Genomic DNA, 21,113 nt, shown 5'->3' with positions numbered 1-21,113 from the left:
CCCTGGTGACTCTGAGGCCCCGCCCCACCCAATTCGCAAACCGCCCCAGGTTCTTTCAGCTTCGAACAGCCTCAGCTCCTGCCCTGCTGGAGGCAATTTTGGTGGCCAGAAGCCAGGCCTGCCACACGCTGCAGTTGTATTCTGAGCTGCTGGGGAGGCCAGTTTGAACCTTCCGATTATTGCCAGCACCCCAGACCGATTAGCACCTCGAAGTGGTGTGTATTAATTCCTGCTGTTAATTCTCCCCATTTATCCAGAGGAAGACAGAAATACTCAGTTTCTGGGTGTCATATCTACCATGCCTCTCCTAAACGATTTTGCAATATATATTAAGAGCTATAAACACTTCATACCCTTTCACCAATAATCAATTTACAGGAATCTATCTGAAGGAAATGATCAGATTCAGGTAAAGATTTATGTATAAAGATGCTCATGAAGTCGTTATTTGTAACACTGAAAACAGACTGCAATACCAAACAATGGGAAATGACTAAATTCTGGCATATTCAAACATTGTACAACTATATAATCATAATTTAGTTTCAAAATTACATACCGATATGGGAAAATATGAAATATACAATGTAATTAAAACTTTTTTAAAAAAATGAACTACACACACATAAAAATATTATAAAATTAAAGATATTAAAATAGTAGCAGGCGGTGGGATTATGGAGATTTTTATATTCTTCTCTATACTTGTATTTCTTATATTTTCTAATGGAAGCAAGTGTTTTTTTAATAACAAAGAAAAAATTATCTTAATGGCCATATGAAAGTCCATCCATTAGACCCAAATACAGGTCCTATTAAAGCAAAAACTTAGTTCCAGTTTCACTATCTAAACATATTGCGTGTAACCTAGTTTTGAAATAAGCCTTTTTAAATTTTCTTTTAGATTAATACAATTTTGGTTCAACATAGTGTGAGAAAAGAAAACAATCAGTAGTCCTATCTAAATGACAAAACAGGACAGGTTTTACAGATTCCTACCGAGAGTTCTTATCATGGTTGTATCATTTTGGCCAATATTACCCTTGGAAGATAAGAAGGCAGGTGCTATTTTCGGTGAGTGATCAAAACTTTGTTGAAAAGTTATGCGGTAAAGATTAATTTCAAAATAATGTGTTGCTCCTCTCAGCTTGTGGCTATGTTTCACTAGGTGGAGTTTTTGATGCCACTATTCTATTCGAAGGCCTAACCAGTTCCATAAACAATATCCATCCATCGTCATACACAGAACTTCAAAGGCATAACAATTTGAAATACAATGATGTTATAAAAGCATCTCATTGAAACCCATAATGTCAGAATCAAAGGAGGTTTTAGATATCATCTAGCTCAGGGATCATGATATCAACTGCCTATTATCATCAGATGTCAATAAATGACACAGGTCATTTGTACAAATCGGCAGTTACAAAATAATCATGGGGATGTAACCACCACCAACAAAATTTTTGCCAAGTATCTTCAATACTTCTTGCACTAAAAATTATGCTTATGTAAGATGGAATTCTACTTGTACTTTATTTTTAGAGTTCACAGGTAGACATACAAGGCGAATGCAAAATCATTTAGAAACGAATTCCTACTTAGCCAAATTCCAAACGTTGGGCACAACGAAGGCCCCCGCCCAAGCCAATATATAGCATGAATTATTTACAGGGCCAGACATTACACTAGCAAATGTGGGAAGGATCAATATGCAAAATATAGACTTTTACTTAAAAAGACTTAAGTAATTACCTTATGATGATGAAAACAGGGAAGGAGGAAAGGAAGATCCACCTAAGAACAGCAATTCAATTGATTAACACAGATTTGCACTTTATTGTAATTTTGCATCCTGAGGTAATAAAATTTTACATCTGACAAGTCAACAACGACAGAAGCAGCAGTGAACATTTCAGAGGCAGGTCTCCATTTTGGCACAGCTGTTATGTAGGCTGAGTTCTTCCGGGGGGCGCTCCAGAACTCAAGGGAGAAAAATGAATTCATTCCATAGGCTATGTAACAATACAAGATGCATGACGTTCTTGGTTTGAATGGACATAGCCACCTTTATTCTTTTCTGGTAAACCTGTCCCAACAGGAATCCTTTGCCGAAAAGTAGAAATTGTAGATTTTTCACACAGATATTTTGATCACAATGCCTGCTTCTTGGCTACCAGGATTTTCTGTTTTTGCAGCTGAGACTCATATTTATATGTGGTTAGTCCAAGGATGGCGAACTAGCTGGTAGGTTATATAATTTCAAACATTTGTAACTATTTTCAAAGTCTAGGCATTAAAACAATTTTATACTATTTGCCTACTAGAAAAATGGAAAATTAAGAAAATGAAGCCAAGATAAATGGAAACAAAATAAACAAGAATAAAAGGAACATTTGAGAAATTATTGCCTCGACTCATCACGTTGAGTTTATACAAAGAACTACTTTGAGACTCAGAAACTCATATTTACTCCAATGCTAGAACATAATACTTTCCACATTTGCAATCCTATGTGTGTATGTATGTTTTACATATACACACTCAAATAAACTAGCTCAGTTATATAGTTCTGAAACAGAAAAAAATAACTGAAAGCAAATCCCAACCTGAATTTATATAGTTCAATCTAGCAAAACACATGAACACACATAATCTAGCATTTCATTATTTAGGGACTGGGTAGGCAACCTGTGGAGAGGGTCAAATAATCTTAGTTCCTTTATAAAAGTGGCTCCTAACACTTTACCAGAAGGATCGCTTTATATTCTTTCCCCATGTTTTCGAGTATTTTGTTTACTAAATTGCATGTAATAAAAGGCTTTCTTATTTTTTAAATCAGTCAAAAGCATAACTTCCATTTACAACTTCTGATCAATATGTGATAACCAGTGTTAGAACTGAAAAAAATTTTAAGCAAAATGTGCAGAAATTCAATGTCACAGTTGGCCTGTGCGGCAGAAATATTACAGGTAAATGCATAATTTTTAGTATACTTTTTGAAATACTGAGAAAGGTTCAAGGATGCCCTCACTGCTGGTTTATATCCACCTGCTTTTTTCTCCCCAAATGAAATATCAACATAACACAATTACCCATGTTAACACATAGGAGATAGATAACAAAATTTAGTACCAAATAGTAAATTAACCGCAACACCCATTCTGTAAGGTTTGACAGAGAAAGAAAACATAACAAAACATAGATTTAAAGGAATTTAGAAATTACAAAATTATGATATCCAGTGTATCTTTCAGTCAACTTCAAAAGGCATGTTAATATATGAAAAGATCCTCAATTCCCCTGTGAGGTAGGTCCAGATTACTGTCCTCACTTGCATAATGAGAACATGAGGTACAGAGGGATTAAGGAACAGAGCTAAGAATTGAACCAACCAGAAATGACTTGGGTTTGAATTCCATAGCACTTTCCTTTCCATCTAATATTATCAATTTGTTCCATCAGGTTTTTTTGAGGATATGGAACTTAATAAGTCACTGAAACAGATATTGGATAGGATATGAAACTCTTTTTGCATCAATGTCAAAGTGAGTCCGCCCGCGTCTCCATTGTTGTCACAGCTATCATTCTTGTCTGGATACGAACTGCATAGTCAGATTCCACATAGGCAAAGTGTACAGACCTCAGTCCTCAGTTCCTAGGGAAACTACATTCATTCTCATTTACTACATAAGGCCGAGGTCTAGCAGGTATCAGGTCTTTGAGTCTCTGTGATAATGAATACACATCAACTAGGAGCCAGCTGGTAAATTAAACTTTTCCTGTGTTCAAGGCACTGCGAGTGTTTCCACCAAGGGTATTCGATCCTAGAAAAATCATTCTGAGATTTTGTAGAGTAAAAATTTCCTAAGGATTCCTGGAATCACAGAATGTTAAGTAATCTCTAATTTTCTGTACAGCTCTAGGTTCAATTTATGATTTTACAGATAAAGACTGACATGTAATTTAAGTGAATTGCTCAGAGCCCATGTTACATCACTTTCTCATAGAACATATTCTCAGGTTGCCATGATCAAAACGAAGAGGCTGGCTCAGAATCAGGAAAGAGAAATTTGGGGCAAGATAAGGATTATCATCCATCCATCTATCTATCTATCTCATCATCTATTCATCATCATCAGTCTCCATCCTTATTTTTAGTTCAACACACTACATGTACAAGTAATTTTAATAAACCCTATTCATTTTCTGTGGGAAATTTCCTTATAGTTCACCATTTAAAGGAACCTGAACAACTTGACAATTGTTGCAAAATGGATTATTTTTAAAGCAGAATTTTATAGGCATAACAGGACCTATTTCAATGAATTTGAGTCTCATAAAATCAAATTACCAACTTTTTCCACTACGTGAAACTGCTCCAATATAAACAGATGTATATAATTTCCATATCCTCCTGTGTCAAAGTCAATTCTAATGAAATACTGTTCAAGTAGTGAGGTTTGATTTTTGTTAAGTATCAGTTTACTTGTAAACAAAATCAAAATGCTAATGGTTTTTTAAAGCTCTCATACATTTGAAAAAATACTATTTGTTCAAAGGCTTACAAATGTTATGGAACTCCACTCGATTATTAAAAAAAAAGGAAATTTCATTAAAATGGTATAGTACTAAATAATAATACAGTTTGATTAACTGATCAGACATTAGTGTTTATAGGTCATAATAATACGAATAGTATGTCCATTAAATACTTAAGTGGATTTTGGTGGGTCAAAGACCATTGTTGTACCAGAACCATGTTAAATTACATGTTTACTAGCATTCAGATTATACTAGTTATTTAAGTGACTAGTAGTCTTGCGATATTTTGTCACTAATATATCACGTGATTGGGGAAAAATAAGGAAAATGACTTTAAATAAATAAAAGAAATATAATGTGTTAGTGAAATATTCTTATACTTAGTTGAAAAAGATGGTTTTAAGTCTAATGCCTACCAATTCATCCATTCTGCTTCCTTAAACATTAAATGTTATCTCTGTTCAAAAAAGACAAGGCACTTCTCCATCATCTTTTAACATTTGACTATAAGGGTCTCTTTCCTAAATTAACAAAAGGGGTAGAAGGGAACAAAGAGTAGCTGAAAAAGGTCTGAGCGGATTTCATTTTATACAATTTGGGTGTTTCAAGGGGTAACAGGGGTGGAGATGTATAAGGGGAAGTTAGAGAAAGACCACTTTTAACTTGTAACCTCAAAGCTTTGTGAGATTTATATACTTTGGAAAATAAATGTTATTTTCTCTGGAAAGAACCACAGCAGTTTTCATAAAGGAATATTGTGCAACAAAGAATTTCAAAATTACTTTCTTCAACCCAAAAACAACTTCCACACAAATATTTTACTAACTTCATGAAAAATATCCAAGTATATTCTATCTTGAGGATTAAAGAGAAAAAAGTCAATGGGGGGGAGAAATTAACGACCACAGTGTGCTCTGTCATTTTAGCTTCGACTGTTGCCAATTTCATAAAAAGATAACAGTCCCTCCCAAATACCCAAATGCTAACCAGCCCAGTCTGAAAGAAAATAGTTAGAAAAAAAAAAACCAGTCATACAAGAAAGAAAAAAACAAACAGTATTTTCTGAGTATTTCAAGAAAATAAAATGAGTCAACCAGCCTAATGATCAATAAAATAATAAATTTAAGAGCAATTAGAGTAAGTTTTAAAATTAAGTTTACACATGCTGGCAAATGGTTTTTATAACAAATACTCTGTAGCTTGAATTCTACTCTGTGTCCAGATGCACTCTGTTCCTATCTCAATATTTATATCATGGAAACGATTCACCACTTTCTGCTGGTCTTCGAGCAAAGCCAAGTGTGATTTATATATGGTAAAAAAAAAAGTTACTATGACCACCGCATGGCTAAATTCTAAGTTTATTAAAAATGAGATTTTATGGGTAGACACTTAAAAATAATTATTCTGTCAGTGATAATCAGAAATTTTGTACTATTCTACAAACAAGTTTTGGTATTAAACTATCACAGTTTGAAGCATCAACCTGTTATTAGCCGGAACATAAACCACAGATACAATTTTCCGTGACCTTAGCTATGAAACAAGAAGTTTGGTATGCATATTCAGCAGTTTCCACCTTGTCTATAAAAATACACCTTCGATTGTACAACAGACAGACAATATATGAAAAGTTAAGAGATTCTGGGTGGCTGGGTGGCTGGGGACAATGGGGCTGCTCTACAGAGGGAAGTGACTATATTATAGTCACATATCAAGTAGTGTCTCTTTTTTCCCTCTTTTACTGGATTTCAAATTAGGCATAAAATTGAAAAGTGGCTTAAAAGGCTTTTAACCTTGGATGAAGAAATGATTGTTCTCTCCACTGGGATGAATGTTTGCCTAAAAAAGTTTACTGAAAGCAGTAAGAGTAAGATGATAAATAAAATATTATTCGGTCCCAGATACTTCTATATTTAGCACTAGGAATTACAAATAATGCCTATATACAGACATACATTTGTGGTTGAATTAACACAATACAAAGCTTTGATTATGCTAATTCAAATTCTAGAACAATTACAGTGTGATGCTCTCATTTGAATTATGAAGGAAAAATGAAAAGGCTACATTTGTCGTGAATTTATAAACTAAAATACTTTGGTTTAAATACTTGTCTTTCCTCATTAATAACAGCCAAATGTTTAAAAAGAGATCTTCAAAAATAAGATTAAGAATATTGAATCGGTTATAATTCAGCCACTACATATTTTCAATTAGCTTTCCCTCTTTCCCAAAGTAGAGCATCACAACTCCAGAAAGGTGTTGTTAGCAGTGGCTTTCAAGGGGGTCTTGACACCAACCAAGTCATTTGAAATCTTGAAACATTCCTTACAGGTCATAACTGTGTGTATTTTCGAATGAGGAAAAGGAAACATGAAGGGAAGTAAACAAAGATAGCGAGGTTGTGAAATGTGTCAGATGTCAAATGAATTCCTTTGGGGGTAAGAGTGGGGTACGAAATGGGAATTACTGAATTAAATGGAAAAAATAAGGTTCTGGGTTTCAGGTGCATTGAAGAATATCTCAGACGACAATTTCGATTTCAATCAAATCATTACAAAGGGCAACCTGGCCCTACACCTGAAATTTTTAACATACTTATTACGGCTTTGCCATAAAACAGCATGTTAACAGTCTATATTGAAAAGGATGCTTGCAAACTTCATTCATATTAAAATCTATGCAGAATTGTTGGCAATACAGCAAGAGTAATATTACATTCTGTAAACCATGGCATATCACATTTTACATTACGCAAAGAGACAATATTTACAAGTCTTTAGGAGTTTAAATATTTTATCCACTAACATAAGTGATAATTTAGCAAAGTGCAGGACAAACCCATTGCTATTAATTGCATGTCCTTTAAAAGCAGGTAAAGGTAAAATCATTTCTAAAAGCTACCAAAAGCTTATTCATGTGTGTCCAATAGGGGATTGCAGAGCATTAAAGAAGCCTAGAAAAATGATGCATATTTAGAAACACTGAGTATGAAAATTATAAGGCAGCATGCTCAGAACAAGTTTTTGTTTTTTAAACACCAGCACTGATGTTTTATCTTTAACGGCAACTATATATACACACACACACACACACACACATATGTGTACATATATATGTATGTGTGTGTATTTATTTAAAAATTGAGAGTGCAAAACACAAACCTCACCTAACAAAAAAAAATGTGCAAATTTTCTTCTTAAACCAACACAAATAAAAGTGTGAGCAGAATACTCTACCATTATAAAGAATAAGTTGAACACAGCAAAGGAGACCATCTTCATTCCAAAATCATCTACAAGGCACTAAGGGTAGGAAATGACAGGTAACACAGAAATGACTGAATAAAATTCCTCAGTCAGGTCGGAATATGGGATATTTTGGTAGGAATTCTATTAGTATTACCTGCAAAATAAAAACAAATAAGAACATATTGACAAAGTAATTTTCATTTGCTATAACGTATATAACCCAGAAAGTCTATAATCATTTTTCACAGGACTGTATCTTGGTCATATACTAAAAGGTAAGTGAAATATAAAAAACAATTATAAAAAGTACTTACTACACGTTTTCATTAGATTGGCAAATATAACTTACTGTAGCTAATAGTTTTTATTACCTGATTTACAATAACTATTTGTTTAGGAGCAGAAAAGTAAACCCCATTACATTATGTCCTTCCTCACTTTCTCTGTCCCCTTTTTAAGCAAAGTTTAAGGGATTAAAATTTTGCTATATAGATTAGAAAAAATACCTTCATCTATATTACATCTATGTATTTTTCAATTAAAGCTGCTGATATTGGTTGAGTATTACTATCTCTTATAACCTGTTTGTAAAAAAAGCAATAAAGTGTCCAAATAGATCGATTAAAACATTTTAATTAAAGGTTTAGAAATATGATAATAATAACCTAAGATATTTATAAATGTATAAATTTAATATATAAATTTATAATAGTTCATATAAGCCTTTATCTATAGTAGATTTTAGATTTGTGGTCATTTGTACAATTTTTTTCCAAAAGTATTCAAAATGGGTAAAGATAACAGAATAATTCTTATTTATGAGATGAAAGTGGAGTGTTTATTGTGAACTATATACTACATGTCAGCAACCTGAAGCTTGGATAAATTTCATATTCTTCTCAAGGTTAATGATATTGAATTTATCACATTGGCTATATGTGAATTTATGTTTTGGGATTAAGACTGCATAGCTTTCAGAAAAAAACAAAAACAAAAACAGAAACTATGGTTTCTTCCCCAAAAGTTAAATGTCAGCTGACTAAAAAGAACGAGGAAAATGAATCCAGAATTTAGACGTCAATTCCTGTATTATGCAAGTTTTGACAAGATTAAATTTGGAAATATTTTGTTTAACAGCAGCTGTGTCCATCACCATATGCAATGGTTTGCACCTAAGTTATAAGAAGATTAAGGTTGTGCTATATTTTCATCTAAACATAACTGGCTGAGATTTTTCTAACATTGAAAGAATTGCTAGCTTTCAAGATATATTTTTTTAACTTTTAAAAATTAAGTTTATTGGGGTAACATTGGTTAATACAATTATATAATTTTCAGGTGTACATTATAATTTGACATCTGTATATTCTATTGTGTGTTTGCCACCCAAAGTTCACTTCCTTTAGCTACCATATATTTGATCCCCTTTACCCACTTCACCCTCCCACTACTCCCCTATATTTGACCCACTTTACCCCATCTACCTACCCTTCCTCCCCCACCCCCTACCCTCTGGTAACCTCTAGTCTATAGTCCATGTCCATGAGTCTCTGTTTGTTTGTCTTGCTCATTTGTTGCTTTTAGGTTTATATCCCACATATAAGTGATATCATGTGATTTTCAACTTTTTCTGTCTGGCTTATTTCGCTTAGCATGATTATCTCAAGGTCTATCCATGTTGTCTCAAATGGCAGTATTTCATCTCTTCTCATGGCTGAGTAATATTCCATTGTATATATGTACCACAGCTTCTTTAGCCACTCATCTATCATAGGACACTTCGGTTGCTTCCATGTCCTGGCCACTGTGAATAATGCTGCTATGAACATCGGTGTGCAAAAATCTTTTTGGATGAGTTTTCAAATATTTGGGGTAGGTAATCAGAAGAAGGATTGCTGGGTCATATGGTAGATCAATTCTTACTTTTTTGAGGAACCTGCAAACTCTTTTCCATAGTGGCTGTACCAATTTGCAGTCCCACCAGCAGTGTATGAGGGTTCCTTTTTCTCCACATCCTCTCCAGCACTTGTTATTACTTGTCCTGTTGATTATAGCTATTCTAACAGGTGTGAGATAGTATCTCATTCTGGTTTTGATTTGTATTTCCCTAATAGTTAGCGATGTTGAGCATCTTTTCAAATATTTGTTGGCCATTTGTATGTCCTCTAGGGAGAAGTCTGTTCAGGTCTTCTTCCCATTTTTTGATTGCATCATTTGTTCAAGATATTTTATGTTGGCTACAAATGTAAAGAAGGTGGAAGGACACCTCTATATCCCAACTGACAAAAGTTCAGGCTGAATGGTACTGGCATAAAAACAGAATAGAGAGTCCAGAAATAAATCCACACTTATATGCTTATTTAATGTATGACAAAATAGGCAAGAATATACAATGGGGTAAAGATAGTCTCTTTGATAAATGGTGCTGCGAAAATTGGACAGAGACACGGTAAAGAAAGAAACTGGACTACCTTCTTCTACCATATACAAGAAAGACTTAAATGTAAGATATGAAACCATAAAATTCCTAGAAGAGAACAGGCAGTAAACTCTCTGAAGCTGCTCTTAGTAATATTTTTGGGGGGATATATCTACTTAGGTAAGGGAAACAAAAGAAAAAATAAACAAATGGGACTACATCAAACTAAAGTTTTTGCACAGCAAAGGAAACCATGAACGAAACAGAAAGACAACCTACTGAATACGAGAAGATATTTGCGAATTACATCCGATAAAGGGTTAATATCCAAAATAGATAAAGAACTCTTATAACTTACCACCACCACCAATAACAAAACATTTGGATTAAAAAAGGGCAGAAGACCTTAACAGACATTTCTCCAAACAAGACATACGGATGGCCAACAGACATATGAAAAGATGCTCAAGGTCACTAATCATCAGAGAAATGCAAATTAAAACCACAATGAGATCACCTCACACCTGTCAGAACGGCTGTCTTCAATAAATCAAAAAACAACAAGTGTTGGTGAGGATGCGGAGAAAAGGGAACCCTCACACACTGTTGGTGGGATTGCAAATGGGTACAGCCACTATGGAAAACAGTCTGGAGGTTTCTCAAAAAATTAAAAATGGATATACCTTTTGACCCAGCAATTCCTCTTCTGGGTATTTAGTCAAAGAAAACCAAAACAATAATTTGTAAAGATCTATGCACCCCTATGTTCATGGCAGCACAATTTACAATAGCCAAGATATGAAAGTAACCTAAATGCCCATCAACAGCCGACTGGATAAAGAAGTTATGGTTCATATGTACAGTGGAATATCATTCAGCCATTAAAAAAAAATGAAATCCTATCATTTGCAACAACATGGATGACCCTAGAGGTTATTATGCTGAGTGAAATAAGTCAGACAGAGAAAGATAAATGCCATATGATTTCACTTATATGCGGAATCTAAGGAACAAAAAGGACAAACTAATTTAAAACAGACCCACAAATATAGAGGACAATCTGGTGATGGACAGAGAGGAGGGAGGGGTGGAGGCTGGGAGAATGGGGTGAAGGGTTAAAGAAGTACAAATTAGTCAGAGGGATGGGGAGCACGGCACAGGGAATGCAGTTAGCATTAATATATTGGCTAGGTGGACGGCCAGGGGAGGGAGGGAGCAATTAGGGGGATCGTTTTATAAAGTATATAAATGTCTAACCAATGTACTGCATGCTTGAAACAAATAAAATAAAAGTTTAAAGAAAAGAAAAATGGAAAAGTTATGAGACTAAAAAAAAAGTTCCGGCTGAGGAGAAAAATGGTAGACAATTTGACAAATCATAAGTCTAGTAAAATGTAATAACAATTAGAATGGAATCTAAAAAGTTTAAGAAAAAGCAACTTCATACTTACATATTCCATCATATTGCTAGTTTCACATTTCCTTTTAGTCAACTTCCAGTGCAAAGCAAGCTAAAAAAGTATAGTTTGTTAAAAATTTTGCTATCAATTTATACTAATTATTACCTTTGAATAAATCACTGAAAATAACCCAGCAATAAGTATAAGATCCAAAACACAGCATTTTCAAATACCTTCTAAATAACATACATTAAAAAATTTAAAGACCTAAAGAATATGCATTAAAAATTGAGTATTAATTCTCAAATCCATTCTTTGGGCCTGAAAAATTCTCATTTTTCAATTTAATAATACAAATACATGAATGAGGGCACTTATTTGCTTAAACTTTCTTACCTTGTGATATAATCTGTTATTTTCCCATTCTAATAACTTCTGAACTGATCTTCTGGTCTAAGAGGAAGAATCAAGACTTTGTTATAAGATGAATTGAGGAGCTTTGTAAACTATGTGTATCTATAGTTTTTTGCTTACTTGTAAGATCTCATTATTTTCTCCTCTTGTTTTTCTATTAGAAATCAAGAAAAAAGCAATGTAACTGACAGAAACTGCCAAAAGAGGGTGGTTAATATACTTCTATAATAAGATCTTCCTCTCTCATATATATATATATATATATATATATATATACACACACACACACACATGCACACACACGGGATTTTAATATATGTGTTGCAAAATTAAATATATAGAAATTACTAATATTGCTAGTAGTTCATTTATGGACCTAATCTACATTTCAATATACCTTTTCACAGGGTTATTTTTTCAATGTACATGCAATGTGCCAGGCTAATCTGATTCCTCACATAAAATTTCCTATCAGAGCTCCTAGCACAACGCCTGGCACATAGTAGTCCATTAATGTCTATAAGTACAATAAAGCAAGCCAACATATATTGGAATTTCCACTGAATAGAACATGTTAAAAACCGTGAGGCAGAAAACTTGTATTTAGAGGAAAAAAAATAAACAAGAGAAGCAGAACTATAGTAAACAGGACAGAGGCTGAGTTTCTCCATTTGGAGTAAGAAAAGTTTGCAAAACCTTCAAAAACATTAAAATAAAATATTACTAGGCATTTTTGATTATTATTTTAAGAGTTTTATAAGGTTTCTAATAAAAAAAGGCTAGTAGGAATTGTTAAATTTTGAAACTGCTCCCTAAAATTAAATGATGTACAAATTAGAGTTTATCTGAAATGATTTCCAAAGCACTAACATAAGAAACCATTCTATGTAAGTTCAACTATGTAAGTTAACGACCAATAGCAATTGTTTTCAGCTCATTTACAGTGGGCCAGATCAGTGACAATGGTGGCTAGAGCTTACTGTGGGGCCACTGTACTTGATAGAATCTCTAAACAAAATCAGATAGTCAACAAATAGAGACTGAACTAATAATTATAAATCTTTCCACAAAGAAGAATCCAGGCCCAGATGGCTTCAACGATGAATTCCACCAAACAGTTAAAGAGGAAATAATACCATGAATATTGACACAAAATTCTCAACAAAATACTAGCAGGCTGAATCTACCAGCATATGAAAAAGATTATATATCATAACCAAGTGGAATTTATCCCAGGAATACAACGTAAATTGATGTAGTACATTATATTAATAGAAAAAAGGACAGAAACCGCATGATCATCTTAAGATTTAGAAAGATCCTCAAGATTCAGAAAAAGCACTGGACAAAAATCCAATACCTATTCATGACAAAAATCCTAATTTCCTAATAGGAATAAAAGGAAACTTCCTCAACCTGATAAAGGGCATCCATGTTAAATCTACAGATACCATGATTCTTAATGGAAGGAGACTAAATGTTTTCCTTCTAAGATTAGGAACAAGACAAAGACATCTCCTCCCACTGCTTTTGTTCAACACTGTATTAGAAGTTATAACCGGGCAATTAGACAAAAACAAGAAATAAAAGGAATCTAGATTGGAAAGGAAAAAGTGAAACGACTTTCATTTGTGGACATCATGATCTTGTATAGAGAAAACCTTAAGAAATCCACTAAGACATTATTAGAACTGATAAGTTGAGCAAGGTTGCAGGAAAAAAGATTGGTGTAGGTAGAAATGTGGACCACGTGATCTAACTCCCTGCAGTTACACCTGTGAATATATTATTTTATGTTTCAAAAGGGACACAATGCAGTTAAAGTTATTAATGGTTTGGTTTTAAAACAGGGAGATCATCATGGATTATTTTGGTGGACCCAAAGTAATTTCCTGAGCCCTTAAAAGCAGAGAACTTTTTCTGGCTGATAGAGGGATAGTCAGAAGGGTCTGAAGCACAAAAAGAACTCAAACCACCACCGCTGGCTTTAAGATGGTAAGGGCCACACGGAATCTATACAAAGGAAATAATTTCTGCCAAAACCTGAATGAGCTTAGAAGCAAATTCTTTTCTAGAATCTACAGAAAGGAATGCAGCATTGCCAGCACCTTGATTTTGCCCTTGTGAGATCCTAGTAAGAAAACCCTATTGAGCCACATTGTGCCTCGCTGTACCTCGCTGTGCCCCGCTGTGCCCCGTGCCTTTACATCTGACTGTAAAATAATAAAAGGGTGTTGTTTTAAGCTATTAGGTTTGTAGAAACTGGTTACACTAGATGGAAAAGTAACACAAGGATGGAAAAGTGATATAAAGGTCAATTGTATTTCTATACACTAGGAAAGAACAATCTAAAAGGAAAGTAAAGACCAATTCCACTCATAATAGAAATAAAATATTTAGGAATAAATGTAACAAAAGAAGTATAAGACTTGTAAACAGAAACTAAAAACACTGCTAAAATAAGTTAAAGAACAGGGAAATAAATGGAAAGATATTGCATGTTCAGGAATTGCAACACTCATGTAATATAGCATTTACAACAAATGGTGCTGGGACAGTTGGATATCCAAAATAATAATAATAATAATTCGAAACCCTATCTCAAACCATGCACCATATTAACTCAAAATGGATCGAAGACTGAATTGTAAGAGGTGTGAAACTAAAACAAGTAGAAAACATAGGAGTAAATAAATGTTTGTGCGAAGTTACGCAAAGCCCTCTTAGATATGATGCACAAAGCGCAAGCCAGGAACATTTAAAAGCAATAAATTTGAATTAATCGAAATGAAAAACTTGGGTCAAAGATACCATCAAGAGAGTGAGAGCCCTTCCTGAATGGCCATGTGACGACATTAGAGAAATCTGTCACCTGGAGACAGCTGTTAAGCTGACCAGTAGTAGCAAGGACAGTCGGTGAAATAGTCTTGAGATTTATCAAAGAGCTTACAACAGATCGAGAAGCATTTATTCAATAGAATCTATGAAAAATAGGTAAGAACAATGGGAGACCTTGGTATTAGAGCTAGCCACTATACCCATATCTCTACTACTCTACCTCGTGAAAGAACTGTTTTAGCAAACTTGGGATCTGAGTGGCAGGTAGTCTCCCTATCTCCCAGCTCCCTGGAGTCAAATGGCTCTTCTGGGTAGTTTTTTGTTAGATGGTGAAAATAGGCAGATCTCATTTTCCACAGCTCTGTGTTGTAGAAGGCCTATATTAAATGGGTGGTAACAGCAAGGCTGCATCCACTTCTCTACCCCTAACTTCTGCAAAACTGGCAGGACATCTGGTGAAGAGTGCGGCTCCCTTTTCTGACACACATCTGTGTTATGGGAGAGCTGATATACTTGGCTTGACGACTGAGTTGCAGTTTCTATCTTCCCAGCTTCCTAGGGCAGATGTATTCTGGGTAGACTTGACAAATAGTGAATATTAGCAGATCCTATCTTCCCTGCGTCTGGGCTAAAAACAAATCCACAGCTAACATCATACTAAATTGTGAAAGGCTGAAAGCTTTTTCTTTAAGACAGGAAGTAGATGATGGTCACCTTTGCCACTTCTATTCAATGTATTACTGGAAATGCTAGACAGAGCAGTTAGGCAAGAAAAGAAATAAAGGGCATCCAAATCAGAAAGAAAGAAGTAAAGTCATTTCTGTTTATAGGTGAGATTATCTTATGTGTGGAAACCCCTAAAGAATCTACAAAAAGTCTGTCAGAGCTAACAAATTCAGCAATGTTTCAGGATACAAAATCAACATGCGAAATTCAGTTGTATTTCCAAAGAACAGCGAACAATTCAAAAAAGAAATTAAGGAAACAATTATATTTATAATAGCATCAAAAAGAATAACATACTTAATAAAGTTAAGCAAGGAGGTGAAAGATTGGTACACAGAAAACTATAAAATATTGCTGAAAGAAATTAAAGACCAAAATGTGAAGACATCCTGATTTCATAGATTAGAAGACTTAATGTTGTTATAATGATGACATTATCCAAAACGATCTATGGATTCAATGTAATCCTTATCAGAATCCTGGTGACATTTTTGTAGAAATAGAAAAACCAATCTTAAAATTCATATGGAATCTCAAGAGACCTCTATTAGCTAAAACAATCTTGAAAATGAACAAATTTTCTTATTTGTTCACATTCCTGATTTCAAAGCCTACCACAAAGCAGCAGTAACCAAAAAAATATGCTACTGGCATAAAGACAGACATATAGACCACTGGAACAGAATAGAGAGCCCAGAAGTAAACTATCAAATACATGGTCAACTGATTTTCAACAAGAGTGCCAACCATTCAATGGAGGAAAAGGACAGTCATTTCAATAAATGCTGCAAGGATACTGGATATCCATCCGCAAAAGAATTAAGTTGGATTTTAAGCTTACAGCATATACAAAAATTGACTCAAAATGGGTCAAAGAACTAAACATAAGAGCAAAAACCATAAAAGTCTTAGAAGAAAACGTAGGAGACCATCTTCGCGACATTAGATTTTTCAATAATTTCTTGAATATGATACCAAAAAGCAGAGGCAAAAAAGGGGAAAATAGTTTAATTAGACTTTATCAAAATTAACAACTTGTATGCATCAAATGACACTATCAAGAGAGTGAAAAGACAATCTACAGAATCGGAGAAAATATTTGCAATTCATATATCTCATAAAGGATTAATAACAAGAATATATGGATTCCCACAACTCAACAATAAACAATCTAGTTACAAAACGGGCAAAGTAAGTACCTGATATACAAATGGCCAATAAGCAAATGTAAAAATGTGTAACATCACTAGTCATTAGGGAAATATAAATCAAAACCACAGTGAAATACCACTTCACACCCATTACGGTGGCTATTATTAATAAAATGAAAAATAATGAATGCTGGTAAGGATCTGGAGAAACTGGAATCCTTGTACATTGCTTATGGGAATGTAAAATGGTACTGCTCCAATGGAAAATGGTTTTGTGGCTCCTCAAAAAGCTAGACAATTATCATATAATTCAGAAATTCTATTCCTAGATATATACCCAATGGAATTGAAACCAAGGACTTGAATAGATGCTTGTATGGCAATGGTGAATGCAGTGTTATTTACAATAGCCTAAAGGTGGAAAGAATTCATATGTCCATCAACAGATGAGTGGAGAAACGATATATTGTATATACATAGAATGGACTGCTATTTAGTCATAAAAAGGAATAAAGTTCTGAAACATGCTATGATATAGAGATGAACTTTGAAGACATTATGCTAAGAGAAATAAGCTAAGTGAAATAATGCCAGGACATATATGGAATTATTCTACTTATATGAGGTATCTAGGATAGGTAAATGTGTAGAGACGGAAAGTAGATTAGAAGTTACCAGAGCCTGAGAGGAGGGGAAACAAGGAGTTATTACTTATAATGGCTAAAACGTTTCTGTTGGGGTAATGGAAAAGATTTGGAAATAGATAGTGGTAATGGTTACACAACACTGTGAATATAATTAATGCAACTGAATAGTACATTTAAAGATGTTTAAAATGCTAAATTTTATGTTATGTGTATTTTACCACAATAGAAAATTTTCAAAAATTCCAGTACATACTAGAAATCAAGAAAGAATGTCATCAGCTGACCAAAAATATATGGAGTTTCTGCATGACAGATGATCCTACACTGAAATAAAAAGAATAAACTCAAAAAATTAAAGGTTGACTGCTGAATCTTCTTATGGAGGTACAGAAGCTTGGAAAAGAAGCAAAGATGGATTAGAAGTAACTTTAAATGGGCACAGCAAGGAGGACACATGCACAAAAACAGGAATTCAGATTTTCACGATAAAGGAATTTAACATGCCACGCTATATCAGAAATAAAAAAGAATTAAAGGAAATTATGCTGCCAATGTCTCATTAACTAGAGAATATCTACAAGGAGACAGAATTAAAAAGAACCAAATGAAATTCTGGAGTTGAGGAGTATAATAATGGAAAAAAAACAGTATAAAGGCACAAAAGTACATTTGAAGTGGAAGAATAATCAATGAACTTGAAGACAAATCAAAAGATATTACAAAATATCAAGAGCACAAAGAAAACACAATGATGAAAACTAAACACAGCCTCAGAGAAATGTTAGACATCATTAACTATACCAATATACCTCTATTGAGAGTACCGGGAAAAGACAAGAGCAAAAGTAAAACAGAAGAAAAATTTAATGAAATAATAGCTGAAAACTTCCCCAATTTAATGAAATATATTTATTTACACATCCAAGAGGCTCAAGAGACTCTAAGTAGCATAAACTCAAGGAGATTTATAGTAGAGACGCCACAATACAAATAGAAAGCCATGGAAAAATAGGAAATCTTGAAAACAGAAAGATGAAAAACGATTCATCACTTACGAAGAATTTACAATAAGATTAATTGCTGACTTGTCATTAGAAACAACATAAGGCAGATGACAGTAGAACAATAAATTGAAAGCAATGCAAAGAAAAAATACTGTCAGCAAACAACCTTAGATGCATCAAATTAACTTAAAAATGAAGGAGGTCAATTTAGGCATGTAAGGAGCTTAAAAGTTGTCTCTCCTGCCCACACAACAAGGAAAAAACTCTGAACCTGAAAATCAACAACTCCCCTTAGATATGTCAGAGAAGTGAAGTCACAGGACACATCATCGCCTCCCAAATTGAAAAGACAGACAGATGGACACAAAGAACAACAATTTACCAGAGTAGAAATGCAGGAGAGGGAAACTGTGAGAACCAGGAATAGGGTAGCAGAACTTGAACTTTAATTGATGAACTGTTGTAAGTTCAATGGGGACAAGTTTCAGAGTTAAAAATTCTGAGGGGGCCTAGTCTTGCAGGAGACACCCACACTTTTATGAGTTTTATTACATGGAGCCCTATCAGGTTCTCACTGCAATTGGAGAAAAATCCTCTAATCCTTCCAGCAGTAGGGGAAAAGCAAACACTTCCAAATATGCCCAGAACATTCTGTTCGTAACAAATCCTACTCTCAGGAGAAACTACTGTCCCAGAGCCTAACCTACTGAGGTTTTTACCAGAGCCTAGCAAATCTTGAGGAAGGGAAATACACAACTCCAGCATCCCCTAGCCTTCCTGTCCCACCTAAAGGGGAAAACAAAACAAAAGAAAATCAAGAAGCACTTGTAGATGGAGAGCCCAGGAGCACAGGATCACTAAAAAACGTAGGCCACATCACAGTACTATAGAACACTCTTGGTGCCCCAAAACCTTACCATTATGTCAATAAGGCTTCTACATTATAATACAGGAACGCAACTGAAAGATGGTATCTAACAAGTCTCTAGGAAAATCTAAAGAAAATAGGCCAGAAAAAACAAGGACACAGGGGAAACTTTAGCCTCTAACACTGACAGCTCCAACAAATAGCAAACACAGCCAGGCAAGCATAAAATCTCACTTTAAAGGCCTATTGCTTCTCTCTATTACAGTCCCTGTGGTGCGGGTGTTAATAAATATGCCAAGGGTAAACAGTTCATCAGAAAAAAAGATAGATCCTGGATAACATTCAAACGAAAAAATCCGTTAAGTAATTGAAATTGGCTGTATTTGGATGATGAAAATCCAAATCACAATGAATGCACATTGAGACTTTAAAAATAATGGGGATAGATAGGAGTTATAGATTGGTAACTTCTAAAAGACAGACATGAAAATCTGAGAAAGAAATTTATTATCATTTTTTTAACTTATAGAAAGCCATTTGAGAACACTGTGCATTCTATGACAAACAACAAACTAAGCTCTACTGAAAGTAAAGCTCTAAGCTACCAATAGTTAACAAGGGAATCAACAAAATGTTTAACTTTTCCTTTCGAAAAGCTGTAGGAATGGCAATATTTCATTATTTGTCTTTTTGAAGTAGACATTAAGGAGGGCGAGAGAAAAGATGGAAAGAAAAATATATTAACTACTTCTTAGGAATATTTTCGGCCTTCATGAAATCACTGTGATTTTGAATATGGTTCGGTAGGTTAGTTATTATTTAAAAGTTTAAATGAAATCATCAGTGTAGTACAGGAAAAAGAAATTTAGATAAAATAAATTAAATTTCCTCATTGGCATCAATTAAAAAGTTTAAAGATATCTTCACACTGGGGAAAACACATTTGAAGAGTAAAATAAAATTTTAAAGAAGCTGAGATTAAGATAATAGTCTTAAATTCACGAACTAACTAGCAATGTCATGTTGGAATGTTGTTTCATGTCCAAAACTAAGCAGGATTCCTGCCGCACGCCAACTTTGTAAATCACTCTCACTTCTGCCTTTCTTCAAATCAGATTAAGCTCTCCCATATACCTGTAGCTTAGAAATGCTTTAAATCACTGCTTCAGGCTTTGTTAAAAAGAATAAGTAGCCCAGTTACATTTATATTTTTTTAAGTACTCCACTAACGCTGCACTTATTTAAAATGATGACAAATGATTTACTCTCTAGAATGAGGATAGCATTGTTATGAGAATTAAATTATACAACATACTTGGTACATAGCAAGAATTTAACAAATATTAGCTCTTATCGTTGTTATACAATAAAATCATTACTCACTCTTTTGTTAAGACAAATAACAGGCCACAGGCTGCAGCCCAGTGTGCAACAGCAGCAGAGACAACCACACAGCAGCCATTTCACATTGACTGGGAGAGCCTTTTTCAAGCATGCATTCACACGGCCAATGCTGGTCTTAAATTCTTCCGGGGCCACCTACAACAAGGGCATAATCTTTAACAGTTTGTGGGCAGCTTTCCACTATTTATCTCTAAACCTGAAGAAAATGTTTGTCTTATTACAAATACTGTAAGGAATTACACATGTTTAAGTACATTTCTTCCTTAGTTTCCCCTATAAATATATATTACATACTCCTGGCTGATATTAGAAAGCAAAAGAATTCAATTTCATGTTTACAGAACTTATTCTGATGTTCAAAAACAATCTTCTGAAATTACCAACACTAATACGACAACAATAAAATTTGTGGTAAAGGATACCAATCGAGCAGTTTTTTTTTT

General features: G+C 34.1%; 1 protein-coding gene across 1 annotated transcript in view; it reads right to left on the bottom strand.

Moving 5' to 3' along the window:
- Positions 1-1,810: 1,810 nt before the first annotated feature.
- Positions 1,811-21,113, bottom strand: part of CHIC1 (cysteine rich hydrophobic domain 1) — a 34,217-nt gene continuing 14,914 nt past the window's right edge. Inside the window, exons 3-6 of the mRNA XM_039859982.1 lie at positions 20,650-20,805; positions 12,015-12,071; positions 11,670-11,729; positions 1,811-7,953 (exon numbers count right to left, since the gene is read on the bottom strand). Of these exons, the coding sequence (XP_039715916.1) occupies positions 7,903-7,953; positions 11,670-11,729; positions 12,015-12,071; positions 20,650-20,805 (324 nt within the window). The 3' untranslated portion in view covers positions 1,811-7,902. The remainder of the gene's footprint in view (positions 7,954-11,669; positions 11,730-12,014; positions 12,072-20,649; positions 20,806-21,113) is intronic.

Source organism: Pteropus medius, unplaced genomic scaffold (assembly GCF_902729225.1).
Source record: "Pteropus medius unplaced genomic scaffold, Ma_sr-lr_union100, whole genome shotgun sequence".
Lineage (NCBI taxonomy): Eukaryota > Metazoa > Chordata > Mammalia > Chiroptera > Pteropodidae > Pteropus > Pteropus medius.
This window is presented reverse-complemented; position numbering and strand designations above follow the sequence as displayed.